At 38.5% G+C, this 12,845-nt stretch overlaps 1 protein-coding gene across 1 annotated transcript; it reads left to right on the plus strand.

Annotated features, from left to right (window-relative positions):
• Positions 1-2,574: 2,574 nt before the first annotated feature.
• On the plus strand, positions 2,575-8,744 carry LOC104432315 (disease resistance protein RPV1-like). Its single transcript, XM_039306976.1, has 6 exons — positions 2,575-2,983; positions 3,082-3,208; positions 3,970-5,062; positions 6,123-6,419; positions 6,513-7,459; positions 8,210-8,744. Exons 1-6 carry the CDS (start codon positions 2,575-2,577, stop codon positions 8,742-8,744), a joined length of 3,408 nt encoding a protein of 1,135 aa, XP_039162910.1.
• Positions 8,745-12,845: the final 4,101 nt, after the last annotated feature.

The following is a 12,845-nucleotide window of genomic DNA, read 5'->3' on the forward strand; positions in this document are numbered from 1 at the left end:
TCACAATTGTACTATGTTTTGTGCTGGTTTGAGTGGAAAACTTGAAAGCGAGCAAAGCTGCTATCGTATTGAAAATTCCTTGCTGTCACTGGACAAGGCCGTTGTTGATTCCTCTTCATGTTGCTGGTTTCGCAATTGAATTACGACTCTTATTTGAAACCACATGCATTTTTCACTTTTTCTATAACCACGGGCTATTCTAATTTGTCTTCACATATGAGTTTACTTTCTTTTTTTCCTTTCGAACTTGGCATGCTGCAATTGAAAAATGCAAGTGTGGGTAGCAACCACGCCTATCGTGTCCATAACAGAACAAGGAATGTGCGTGATCGCAAACGCATCCTCTTCATAGTTTACTATGTTTTATGAGAAACTAATCTTTTAGCACTTTCAAAAACATGGAGAAAATAAAGGATATGTTTGTAAAGTTGATCTCTTTATATTGATGGACATTTGAGACGAAATTAAAGAGGACAAATGGTTTAAACAAAAGACAAATTAAAATTGTGATTTCTAAATCTAATAAATCAACCATACAAAGAGTCAAAGAAAAACAAATTGCACCGATTATACCTTGAGCACAAAGCGCACGAAATGAGACTTCGATGGAGTGCAAATTTAAGTGAAACCATATATTGAGAAAAATAAAAGATTGCAAGAAAAAACGTAAATTGCATTGAAAATGTAAATGTTTATAATGAAAGTGTAAATTGTTTAATGTTTCCCTTAATTCTCAAATTACGTACCATACCATAACATCAGATTATCCTTCTGATAAAACATGCTATGCACTTTTTCACGAAAACATAGGCTAAACACACATTTCCTCGGTCCCTAAACATAATTTACAGCCAGATATCAGAGATTGCACTCTTGAAATTAGCGACTAAACTCACTTGGGCCAAAAAAGCAATTTCAACAAAATTAAGAAAATGCCCTTCTAGCCTGATTTTAAGTCCATGGGCCCAGTTCGCATCCAAATGGTCCAAAATTATCACATCAGTTTTGCTGAAAAATAAAAAAACTTACGAAAAATTATTTTTTGTTTCTCCTCATTTTAGAAAGATGATGTATTATACTAAATAAATAGCAAAGGATATTTCACTTTTTGAATTTGACTTATGACTAACTTTATAATTTTTAAAGAGGGTAATAATTCTTGAATTTTATTTTCCCTACATGACTAACTCTTGACTTTTTAGATTATTAACACATTCAACTTCTTTCCTAAAGAATCTCTCATAATGTGTCAATAGTGTGTATGTTTTGAGTGGATATTTAGTATTGCCAAAATAGAGATAGACCTAATAGTAAAGGTCACTCAATCCATTTACACCAATGAGTCTAGTCATTTCTCAACCATTTATACCAATACCTCATTTCTCAAGTTTGGAAATAAGTCATCATTTATCATATCTCACAGTTGGAAGCATGATTGTTGCAAAACATAGCTATTAAATTTGGATGACATCTTTGCAAAAGTTTCTACCAATAGATTCTTAAACTTTAGAATGTAAAGTAATTGGAACATTTTTGTGGGGCCAAGAATTATGGATGAATATGTGAATTTTATCAAATCAGTGAGCATAAATATAATTTCGAAAAGTTAAGCAGCGCCCCCTCAACCCCTTTAAATCCACCCATGTTGTTCGATATTTTGGATGTGGCGGGAGAACAACTAAAAAAAAGGAGAAAACTAGGGGGATGAGAATATATAATACAGAGAGTTAAATGAGAGGATATTAGGGAAACAAAGAGAGAAGAACCAGGAAATAGACATAAATGACACATTTAGGAGAATGGTTCAGGAAGGCTGCCATTTTTAGTGTAGAGCAAACTAGTTGGGAAAAAGCCAAATGCCAAATATGCTTAGATAGAGAGAGTTTACCTTTTCGTCTTTTTATGTTTTAAATTTCAAAATGAAGTTTTATTTAACGATTTAGCCATATAATTTTCTATTAATTATATTTCCTTTTTGATTGATTACGGACACTTCATTCTAAATGTTATGAATATCGGTAATCAGCACTTGATAAAGGCAGATATAAGGTACGCATGTGCTTTTGAATAGATGCTTACGTTAAACTACCGATCAAAGGTAAGGTTGAAGGAAATATGAAAAAAAACTTAGATGATCTGGGTTGATATTAGTGGTCCTCACTTGAAACTCACATTATGCAAAGGGTGGGGATGCATTAGGCTTACATGCCTTAAGAATGTCTCAAAAAATTTAAGCACCACCCATTTAATTTTAGTTAGTTTTTACACGTGAGCCATGTTTATATCTTGTAACCCTCCAAATTTCCTCCCATTAGGAAAGTCCCGCTTGTAAAGACCAAGAGGACCCATTTTCTTCTTGTCCGTGTGCGGACGCAGCTTTTGATATTGGATTAACTAGTAGACACTCGCCTAGGAAGACTCGTTCATCAAACATTTTGTATTGGAACCGTTCAGAAAGCATGTATTCTCCATCCAGAAAGCATGTGCTTTCGATCCAGCCTTTTCGTTTGTTTATGTACATCTTTTTGTGCAGTAAGAAGGCATCCTCTCTTCATTTTTGCCTATCGGACTTCCATGGAGAAAGGACAAAGTCAGAGTAAGGCAAACAAAAGGATGCACCGTTTCAATTTAGGCCGTCCCTTTGCGGTATTCAATCATCTCAAGAAGAAGAAAAACGGTGCAGAGAAAGAGAGCATTGAGGGAGCATCCATTTCTTCCTTTATCTCTTCGATACCCACAGAAGGCAGTGATCAATACGACATATTCTTGAGCTTTCGAGGCTTGGACACCCGAAAGGGATTCACCGATCACCTCTACCGCAGTCTGATCAATGTAGGGACTGTACCAATTTCCGTGTTCAAGGACGATAATAGCCTCGAAATTGGCAAGGATTTTGATTCAGAGATTCTTGATATCATCACGCAGTCTAAGATTTCAATTCCCATTATTTCCGAAAATTATGCTTCGAGCAAATGGTGCCTCCGTGAGCTAGTTCGTATCATGGACTGCAAGAAGAGCATGTCTCACATGGTGTTGCCCATTTTTTACAAAGTGAACCCATCCGATGTGCGGTATCTAAAGGGAAAATTTGGGAGGCCTTCCATATGCGTAAGAAGCGTTTTGATGAGAAGGATATTCAGGAAGGGAGACAAGCCCTTACAGAAGTGAGTTACTTAAATGGATGGGAATCTGAAAAATTTTCTAATGGGTACTTCTCTTCCACCTACACTTTTATTTTTCGTAAGTTTTTTTATTCAGCAAAACTGATGTGATATGGATGAACTGCTTTCACTACAAGCTCACAAAACATCCCAGTATGTGCTAATGAATAACCATAATGGCCCAAAGACTACAAACCGTTGTACTATGCTATTTTTCCCCTGCAAACTACACCACCAACAACTAAACCTTAGGATCCCATACTCAGCCTTCCAAAGCTTGATCGACCCCAGATAAATTGACCTCCTATTGCCAACAGGTGGATCGGTTGATGTGAATGGGACACTTCACATTGACCATGTCATAGGTTAAACTTCCGCTACTTCCAGTAACCACCATGGGTAGGCGATTATAAATTAATTACAAGTTCCCATTTAGGGCCCTCAGATACGCTGGCCTCGGAGGGATGGCCTCCCCTCCTCCTAAGTCCTAAACTTTTTGTAATCAAAATAATCGACCTCCTATCCTTCAATTAGCAGCGACCATAGGCCTTATAACAAACAGTTTACTTCTAAAGATTCTCAATTTGGTCGGTGCAACACCTTATCTTATTTCAATAAGATCTATCTATTGGTAGAAAAAGAAGGAGAAATTGAAATGACTACTACACCATCATCCTTCATTGTTATTCATAAAACCGAAACATTTTGCATGTTAATTGGTTCCATCCATCCTTCACATATATGTGGGTGTCCTTTGAAGAGATTACGTGAAACTACGAAATTATGATGAGTTATTGTTGTTTGACAGGCATGAAGGAGAATTAGTGGAAGAAGTCATCAAAACTATTCTGAGCAAGTTGAGACATAATTTTCAGCTTGATGTTCCTAAGCATTTAGTTGGAGTTGGCGATCATGTCAACAAAATTAGGAATTGGGTTGATACTCCTGCCAATCATGCTCGAATGATTGGAATATATGGCATGGGCGGGATCGGTAAAACAACTCTTGCCAAGGTCATCTACAATGAGCTGTTGAATGACTTTTTGCATCGTAGCTTCCTTCCAGATATACGAGAGACAGCTCACCACAACGGTATTCTTTATTTACAAAATCTACTAATTAAGGAAATACTACCCAATGAACATCAAGTTTGCAAAGTTGATGATGGAATTAGTTTGATCAAATCTAGATTCAAAGGAAAAAGGGTTCTCATTCTTCTAGATGATGTTGATCATCAAGATCAACTAAATGCTTTGGCTAGAGAACGTGATTGGTTTTCGACAGGAAGTATCATCATTGTTACGACTAGATATGAAGCTGTTCTTGATCAACCTGAATTCCAAGCAGACTACAAGTATGAACTGAGTGAATTAGATGAGGTGCATTCTTTGCTTTTATTTAAAAGGCATGCATTTCACATGGGCCATTGTTCAAAGGACTTTGAGGGTATCTCACGTGATATCTTATACACCATGGGCGGGCTTCCCCTAGCTATCAAGGTCATAGGTTCATACTTGTATGGGAAAACAAATGGAAAAGTATGGCAAGATATACTGAAGAAATTAAGAAACGAACCGGCTAAAGACGTCCAAAAGATATTGATGATAAGTTATGATGCATTGGAACCTAAACATAAGAATATTTTTCTCGATATTGCTTGCTTCTTTATCGGCGAAGATAGCAAATTCGCCATTTACACGTGGGAGGATTTTTATCCATATCAAGGAATTGAAGAGTTGAAGTTGAGGTGCTTAATTAAAATTGGAGATCGTGGTGAGTTTAGGATGCACGATCAACTAAGAGATCTTGGAAGGAGCATCTTTTGCCAAGGACAATCGCTTGAAAGATGTCTGAAACAATGGGTTGACCAAGAAGGCTTAACAGTGAAACCGGAACGTGGGGTAAGATATGGCACTCCTTTTTTTCTTTCCCTCTCTCTCATAATTTCATGTTTAATTTGATCTATTCTACTCTTTTACCTAGTGTGAGCAGATGCTCCTACTTTTTAGGAAAAAGTCTATTTATACGTCCATTCATGTCCATCATACATGAATTGTGGCCGTAATTGGATTATATGTGTGCCAATGATTAAAAAATTACACTATATAATTCAAATTCATTTGCATAAAGTACATTAGTCAAAAATTTAATATACAGTCGATTCTTTAACTATGATTCTATAGTAAAAATCTCATTCACTAAAAGCATGCAATTTTATATCTAGTTGAAAATATTGATAGTTTGAAAGACTATAATAATTAATAAAGATGAAGCATATACATCATAGATCATATAAATAAATATTGTTTTTATTCAAAACAATAATGGACAATATGTGCCAATTATAATAACTAATAATTAAGAAAATCAGTAACATTAAAGAAAAATATCACATTTACAACGGGTGCTTACTTTCTATTACAGTCGAATGTAAAGAAAAATATCAATGTTTGGTATGCTTTTTTTTTTTTTTTTTTCCATTTTGATTCAAAAGTACCTGTCCCTCTACTAGTTATATCTATCTCTTTTCATTCTTCTTTCCTCTTAATAGATATGATGGCAAAGAATCTCCTTAATAAATATATTGGGAGAACCTTACTATCGTTGTATCACGTGGACCTTGCTCATCTTATGGATTAGGTTAGGTGTTTTTTTTTTGGTCCGTTAGGTTAGGTGTTTGACAATTAATGGATTTCCTTATTCTCCCTTCTTTGCTTCTTTCATTTCTGTTTTCTTTTTCCTTCGCTTTTCTTAATAAACATTTTTTTCCTCGCCAAGCTCTTTTATAATATTTATATTTTTGGGACAATGCCCTTTTGTGCCAATAGCCACTAGACTAACTTGACTATTTAGAGGAAATGCCGTGCTTCTTATTAATATATTGATACCTTTTTCTTTACTATATACGATTTTCAGCATGAAAGTAAGGTCAGTTTTCACTTAGCCTGGTTTGATATGCAGGCACGCTATTGTTTGAAAAACTACGATACATACTTTCAATGGCCTCGTGGCTGTTCCCCTGCATACACAAGTGAACAATTTAAAAACTTACCGAGCTCAAGGTTCCTTCAATTGTGCTGGAAGGCTTTAAGTGGAGACTTTAATGAACTATTTTCTGAATTAAGATGGCTTCGATGGTTTTACATTGAACCCAACATGCTATCTTCAGCGATAAATTTCCATCTATCTAAATTAGTGGTGCTAGAGTTGTCACAAAACAAGCTCGCAGAGGATTGGAGCGGATGGAGTTCAATTATGGTAAGACGGAAAAAAGACATCCTTTGTGATCTTTGCTTTGTTTTGTCTTGTCCATTAAATTCCTTTTTTGACATCTTATCCTCCTTTATATAGGTGGCAAAGCGGCTAAAAGTTCTCAACCTTTCATATAGCCAGGTTTTAAGATGTACTCCTGATTTCTCGACTTTCACAGAGTTGGAGATTCTAATCTTGGATGAATGTTGCAAACTGGAGCAAGTCCACCCTTCTATTGGCCAAGTCAAGAGACTTGTTTCCTTGTACTTGAGGAATTGTCTCAATCTCAAAGAGCTACCAGAGGAAGTGGGTGAATTGCAAGAACTAAAAGAACTTCTTTTAGATGATACTGGCATTACAAAAATTCCTATGTCAATTGGTTCTTTGAAGAAGTTGCAAAAGTTGAGTGTCCCACATTGTTTGTCATTGGTTGAAATCCCTCTCTCAATCAATAATCTTTCTTCTCTCGAACACCTTGACCTAAGTAGTTATTCACCATTGAGTGAGATCTCTAGGTCAAATAGGAATCTTTCTTCTCTCGAATGCTTTAACCTCCTTAGCTCAATCGAGAATCTTTCTTCTCTTCAACACCTCAACCTCTCTCAATATTCGTCATTGAGAGACATCCCTAGTTCAATTGAAAATCTTTCTTCTCTCCAACACCTCAACCTTTCTCAATGTTCGTCATTGAGAGACATCCCTAGCTCAATTGGGAATCTTTCTTCTCCCGAATGCTTTAACCTCCTTAGTTCAGTTGGGAATCTTTCTTCTCTTCGACACCTCAACCTCTCTCAATGTTCGTCATTGAGAGACATCCCTAGCTCAGTTGGGAATCTTTCTTCTCTCTTACACCTTAACCTCTCTCATTGTTCGTCATTGAGAGAAATCCCTAACTCAATTGGGAATCTTTCTTCTCTCCAATACCTTAATCTCTCTCATTGTTCGTCACTAAGAGAAATCCCTACCTCAATTGGGGATTTACACAAATTGCAACCTCTGAACATTGATAATCCTTTGATTAAAGAGATCTCCGATGCCATTGGAAGGTTTAAAGAACTGCGGAGGATAATTATTATATCCCATGATAGTCGGGGAATTGGATCTGTCTATTGCTCTCGTTCGCTTAGTAAAATCATTGACATATACATGATGATTTTTTATTTACTTAATAAGCATGCAGTTTATTCTAATATGCAATGACGTGTAAAGAATGCCCTAATTCTATTTTTTTTTCTTTTTCTTTTATGGAATTCGAAATTAAAATTGCCAAATAATTAAATGTGCAATTCAAAGTTAAAAAAACTAACATCCTAAATGAATGCATCTTTTTTTTTTTTTAACAAATTCGAAATAATATCTAAATATGCAAGATAACGTGAAATATTCTAAAACAAACCTAATCCTAATTCAAATATTTTTTTGGATTTTTCCTTTTATAAAATTGATTCAACCAACATGACAGCAAATCAGAGCCAGATAAGATTGATATCCAAAAATTGACGAACCATATCTCGCGCATGAGATCGGGTTGGCCAATTTCACATAAATCACGAATCGGATCTCGAGCAGGAGATCGGATTGGCAATTTTTTTAAGTAATTGCGAGTCGGATTTCGAGCTTGAAAATCGGACTGACAATCACTAATTTCAAGGCAATTTCATATCGGGAGCTTCAATCTTACATTAAGGAACAATTATGCTAAAAAAAAGAAAGTAAAATAAGAACAATAAAAAAAATAAGATAAAAGCAAAAACTACCTAAATTGATTTTGCTTTTTTTTTTACTTTCCAACCAAGGCTTGGCAAGGGCGTGTGGTGTGCCACCGAAGGTGATGGGTCGCCGCCGGAGTGGGGGTGGTCGTCGGAGCTCCGGCGAGGGTGGACCGGCGGTGTTGGCAGAAGCGGACTCGGGCAAAACAGCAGCGACACTCGAATGGAAGGCTCGGGGCTGGCAGATGCAGCAGCAAGCGTCGGGTCACTGCTCGGAGCGACATTGTGGAGGCTTCAACGGGCTGCTGGCGTCGCGATCTGCAGCAGCGGTGAGCGTCAGGTGGTCGTGAGGAGGCGGGTTGCGGCGGGGCTGAGGCGGAGGTGCGGCGGGTCGACGGTGGTGCTAGCGCCGCGGCTGCTCGCACGGGGGATAGCGGTTCGGAGCTGCGGATCGGCAGCGGAGGAGGAGGAGGCACGGAGCGAGCTGGAGGCACGTGAGTGCGGCGGCGTCGCAACCGGGGCGCGGAGCAGCGGCGTCCGGAGACGGTGGCGGGCGTCGCGGCGGAGCTGGGTGTCGCGGCGAGGCATAGGCGACGTCCGGCGGGCGGGAGACGGAGCGTGAGCGGACAGCAGCAAGCCGCCGGAGAAGAAGAATAGTGTTCTTCTTTTGATTTTTTTTCTCTCTCCTCTTGTCTCTCTCTCACGTCCCTCTGTGTCCCTCTCTACAGCTGTACCCTTCTGCAAAAGCCCAACTTTTGTATTTTCTCCTCTTGTGCGGCCGTGTATTCCATGAGTGGCCCCCTCGAAACCCTACGCGAAAAACCATTTTATAGGTCGAAGATTAGGGTTTTTAATTTCTTTCAAATTTATATCCATGAAAATTCCTTTTTCCGAAAGCAATATCACTTTTTATTTTCCACACCTCTTCTAGATTTCGTTTGCAAAAAATGAATATTCTCTATTGATTTTTCAAAAATTGCAATAGGATTTTTTTCAAATATGGGCTTAGGCTAAATTGCTCTCATCGTGGGCTTAGAATGACTTGTCAGCTTAAAGTTCAAAACCACCAAATCAAACCAATTTGTCACCGACCCAATGTAAATGCAAATTAAAATATAAATGCACCTAAAACTATATGTTATGCAATTGACTATTTTTTCAAGGATAAAATTAACTCTTAATTTTTTGATGCAATAAATGACTAAACGGATTGCCAAAATTTAGGTGTCAACAGCTGCCCCTCTTTGAAGGTGAGCTCGAAGAGGTTGCCTTCAAAGACAAATTGAGACCTAAATTTTGACTATACACATGCAATGAATGATTTTTTTTAGGAAAATGAATTCCATTTTTTAATTTATATGATGCATGGAAATGCTAATGCAAATGATAAATGAACCTACCTGAAATAACTTACCTTCGAGGAGGATAGAGTAATTCGAGGTAGTGGGTGTTACTTGTCTAGGACCCGTACCATTCTACGGTCGCCAAGAATAGTAACATGACTTTGTGAAGATACTGCTTTCCTAGGACCCGTACCATTCTACGGTCGCCTAGTATGGCAGAAAGGAGCTGCTTTCTCAGGACCCGTACCATTCTACGGTCGCCCAATACGGCAGAAAGGTTTTGTAAGGAACTGCTTTCTTAGGACCCGTACCATTCTACGGTCGCTCGACGGCGAAAAGGTTTTGTCTAGGACCCGTACCATTCTACGGTCGCCTAAACGGGGATTCATTTTCCAGGACTCGTACCATTCTACGGTCGCCTGAATAAGGAAAATCTGTTGTCAAGGACCCGTACCATTCTACGGTCGCCTCGACGATACGGGGGAAATGAAAGCAGAATTCGTTCGGATCCTCCCGCATGTTCAGTCTTTTTTTAGCGTTTTTTCCAGGACCCGTACCATTTTACGATCGCCTGAATGAGGAAATTGCTTTTCCAGGACCCGTACCATTCTACGGTCACTGTTAGAGCAATAAATGTTGTCTAGGACCCGTACCATTCTACGGTCACCTAGGCGAGGTTTTGCTTAGCTAGGACCCGAACCATTCTTCGGTCGCCCGGCCTTGCGACAAATCATCGACCGGGACCCGAACCATTCTTCGGTCGCCTTAATCGAGATTGAATCTGGAGGAAAAATCTTTGGGGGACAACTCCATTGAGTGTCGGTGTAAAGGACTCTGGGCTACGAAAGCACGCCAGGTCGATAAAAGAAATCCGGGCTACGGAAGCACACCGGTTCGATAAAATGGACTCTGGGCTACGAAAGCACGCCAGGTCGATAAGAGAAATCCGGGCTACGGAAGCACGCCGGTTCAATAAAATGGACTCTGGGCTACGAAAGCACGCCAGATCGATATAACTGGACAGCTTGACCAAGTCAAGTGTCGATGCACTTGAGAGAGAATACCTGCACAATGACAAGTATTTTAGAGTATGGTAGAGATATACTTACATGGTGATATCTCTGATTCTTAGAGAAAAATGTCTTTTGGAATTTAGATATCCTGTGGAGGTCTTTCACCTCATGGTGGAGGTTTCTCATCTCCTAATATCATGAAACGTTCTGAAAGGAACTTGAATTACCTATCAGACATGATTTAAAGCAAAAACTGATATGCATTCATCAAAGAGATAGACAATTTGAGCTACTCTAGAATTTACATTTAAAAATTCAGTGAGATTTTCATTAATTCAATCGGGTTTCATACATAATGACCATTGCATCACCCAAATTTCCACTGGAGAGAATTATCATTCAAGACAATCTTCACTCATGACATGGATTTCCTAAGAATACCAAATGAGAGACCTTAAGTTAGAAAGGACTTTCACTCACTCTCATTTAGAGGCTATTTTATGAGAATCACTCCATCTCACTATCATCATACCAACAAGGGTCCGAGTATTCTCGCAAGCGGTACAACCTTACCAATCTGAGAGGTCTTTAACAAGTACCATAATGTGGGCTTGGTCAATGGTTTAACAAATGGACTCTTTGAGTCAAGGCAATTGAAAGAACAATTTTATAATTATCTCCGGGTTTACAAGTCAAGAACCCTGCAAAACGATAAAGAAATAATCTTGCTTGCACTTCTTCAAGCGATGCTTATAAACATATGAACTCCTACGTTAATTCAAGTGCCATAATCTAAAGAGACTTTGTAAATGACGTAACGTAGGTTAGGTTCATGGGTTGAGAAATGAAATGATCATTAGGCTCAAAAAGTGTGTGAATGGCGAGAGTTGGTGATCATCTTGGTATTGCCACCAGTTTTCTTTTTCACCATCAGGGATTGTCTTCACGAAGTGCCCCATTGATTGTAAAAACTCAACTTTTGATTTCTTTGAGTATTGCTCTATTAGGATTCAATTCTTGCAATTGAGAGTCACCTTATCTTGACTCCCTTTTTTCATCTATGGGCATTGGCCTTGCTTTTACCAGGCACACCACTTTTTCATGCCCCTAGTTCTCGTTCATTTTTTTTTCTTCAATTTTTTTTTCATGGGCATTGGCCTTGCTTTTACCAGGCACACTACTTTTTCTTGCCCCTTAGTTCTATTTTGAATTCAATTCTTGCGCACAATGCATGCGTCAAGTAATTGCACTTTGAATGACACTCGAACTTTTCAAGAGTCTTTATCTGCCTTTTGCCTTGCCCCAGTGTGGGGATGACCACCAACTGGGTTTAATGTGAAATGAATTCATAGGCTCAAATGGGTTATGCAATGGATAAAAGTGTATACGATAGAGAAAGAACTGCTCTTCGTCGTTCTAAGGCACTTAAATTACCACATGAATTCAATGTAATAGCATGACTAGAAGATTGATGCAAGTGAGAGCAAGAAAATTTCAATCCATTTTCTTCACCTCATGGTACTGCCTTACCCTCTGATTTGCCCCAATGTGGAGTGGTTCTTGACAGGGGTAATTTGAAAAGAATCTCCACAAGTGTATGAGGCTCAAAAGGGTTAAGCAATGGATTACTTGTAATGTTTGGGATAGAGAAATGAATTGCCCCTCGTCATTTCGATTGTCGTACCTTTCGCGAGAGAACTCTTTGCCTTGTAGATATGGAATTTTCTACACCTATCTCACAAGTGTATAAGTAGGGGACTGTGTATAGGATAAGGCTTGCCTTTCATCATACTGACACGTCTCATTCAGCATTCTTAAGCATTGATGTCACTCCATTAAATTGTCTATTTTGACAAATCTCCATATGAAATTGGTGAGCTAAATCAATATGAAAATTTTCTTTTCAAAAGAGTCCAGCAACTTTAAGCATGAAAAGTGTTTGTGACTTCAAAGCAAACAATTTACTACACTCAAACATGATTTCAAGCATTCATTCAAGTAATTGTCCCACGAAGGGATTGTCTCAAAGAATGGGTGTCCTTGGATTGCCCCTATTGAAAGGAACAAACACAAATTGATCAATTGAGGATGAAAATCCGATCTTTGATTTGATGAAATCTTGCTTTTGCCCCTGCACAAAACAACGTGCATGAATAGGATACTATGCAACATCAACGTAAATTCAAATTGTACAACCATTTTGGCTCGAATCGAGATTTTGTCTCAGTCATGTCACTACTAGAATCTGTAGTGCCCCAAATTCGTCATCTGCAAGGAAAAGAACAAAGCGTCATTTCCCAAAATTAATTATGTTTAAAGACAAGATGTACCTCTTTCACCAAAGATGGATGATCCTCTTTTAACTTG

Source organism: Eucalyptus grandis, chromosome 2 (assembly GCF_016545825.1).
Source record: "Eucalyptus grandis isolate ANBG69807.140 chromosome 2, ASM1654582v1, whole genome shotgun sequence".
NCBI classification, from domain to species: Eukaryota; Viridiplantae; Streptophyta; class Magnoliopsida; order Myrtales; family Myrtaceae; genus Eucalyptus; species Eucalyptus grandis.

Excerpts from the sequence above, each read along its gene's own strand:
- LOC104432315 (XM_039306976.1), top strand. The coding sequence starts at position 2,575 with ATGGAGAAAGGACAAAGTCAGAGTAAGGCAAACAAAAGGATGCACCGT. Across the intron at positions 5,063-6,122 it reads CAGTGAAACCGGAACGTGGG|GCACGCTATTGTTTGAAAAA; the intron begins GTAAGATATGGC and ends TTTGATATGCAG. Across the intron at positions 6,420-6,512 it reads GCGGATGGAGTTCAATTATG|GTGGCAAAGCGGCTAAAAGT; the intron begins GTAAGACGGAAA and ends TCCTTTATATAG.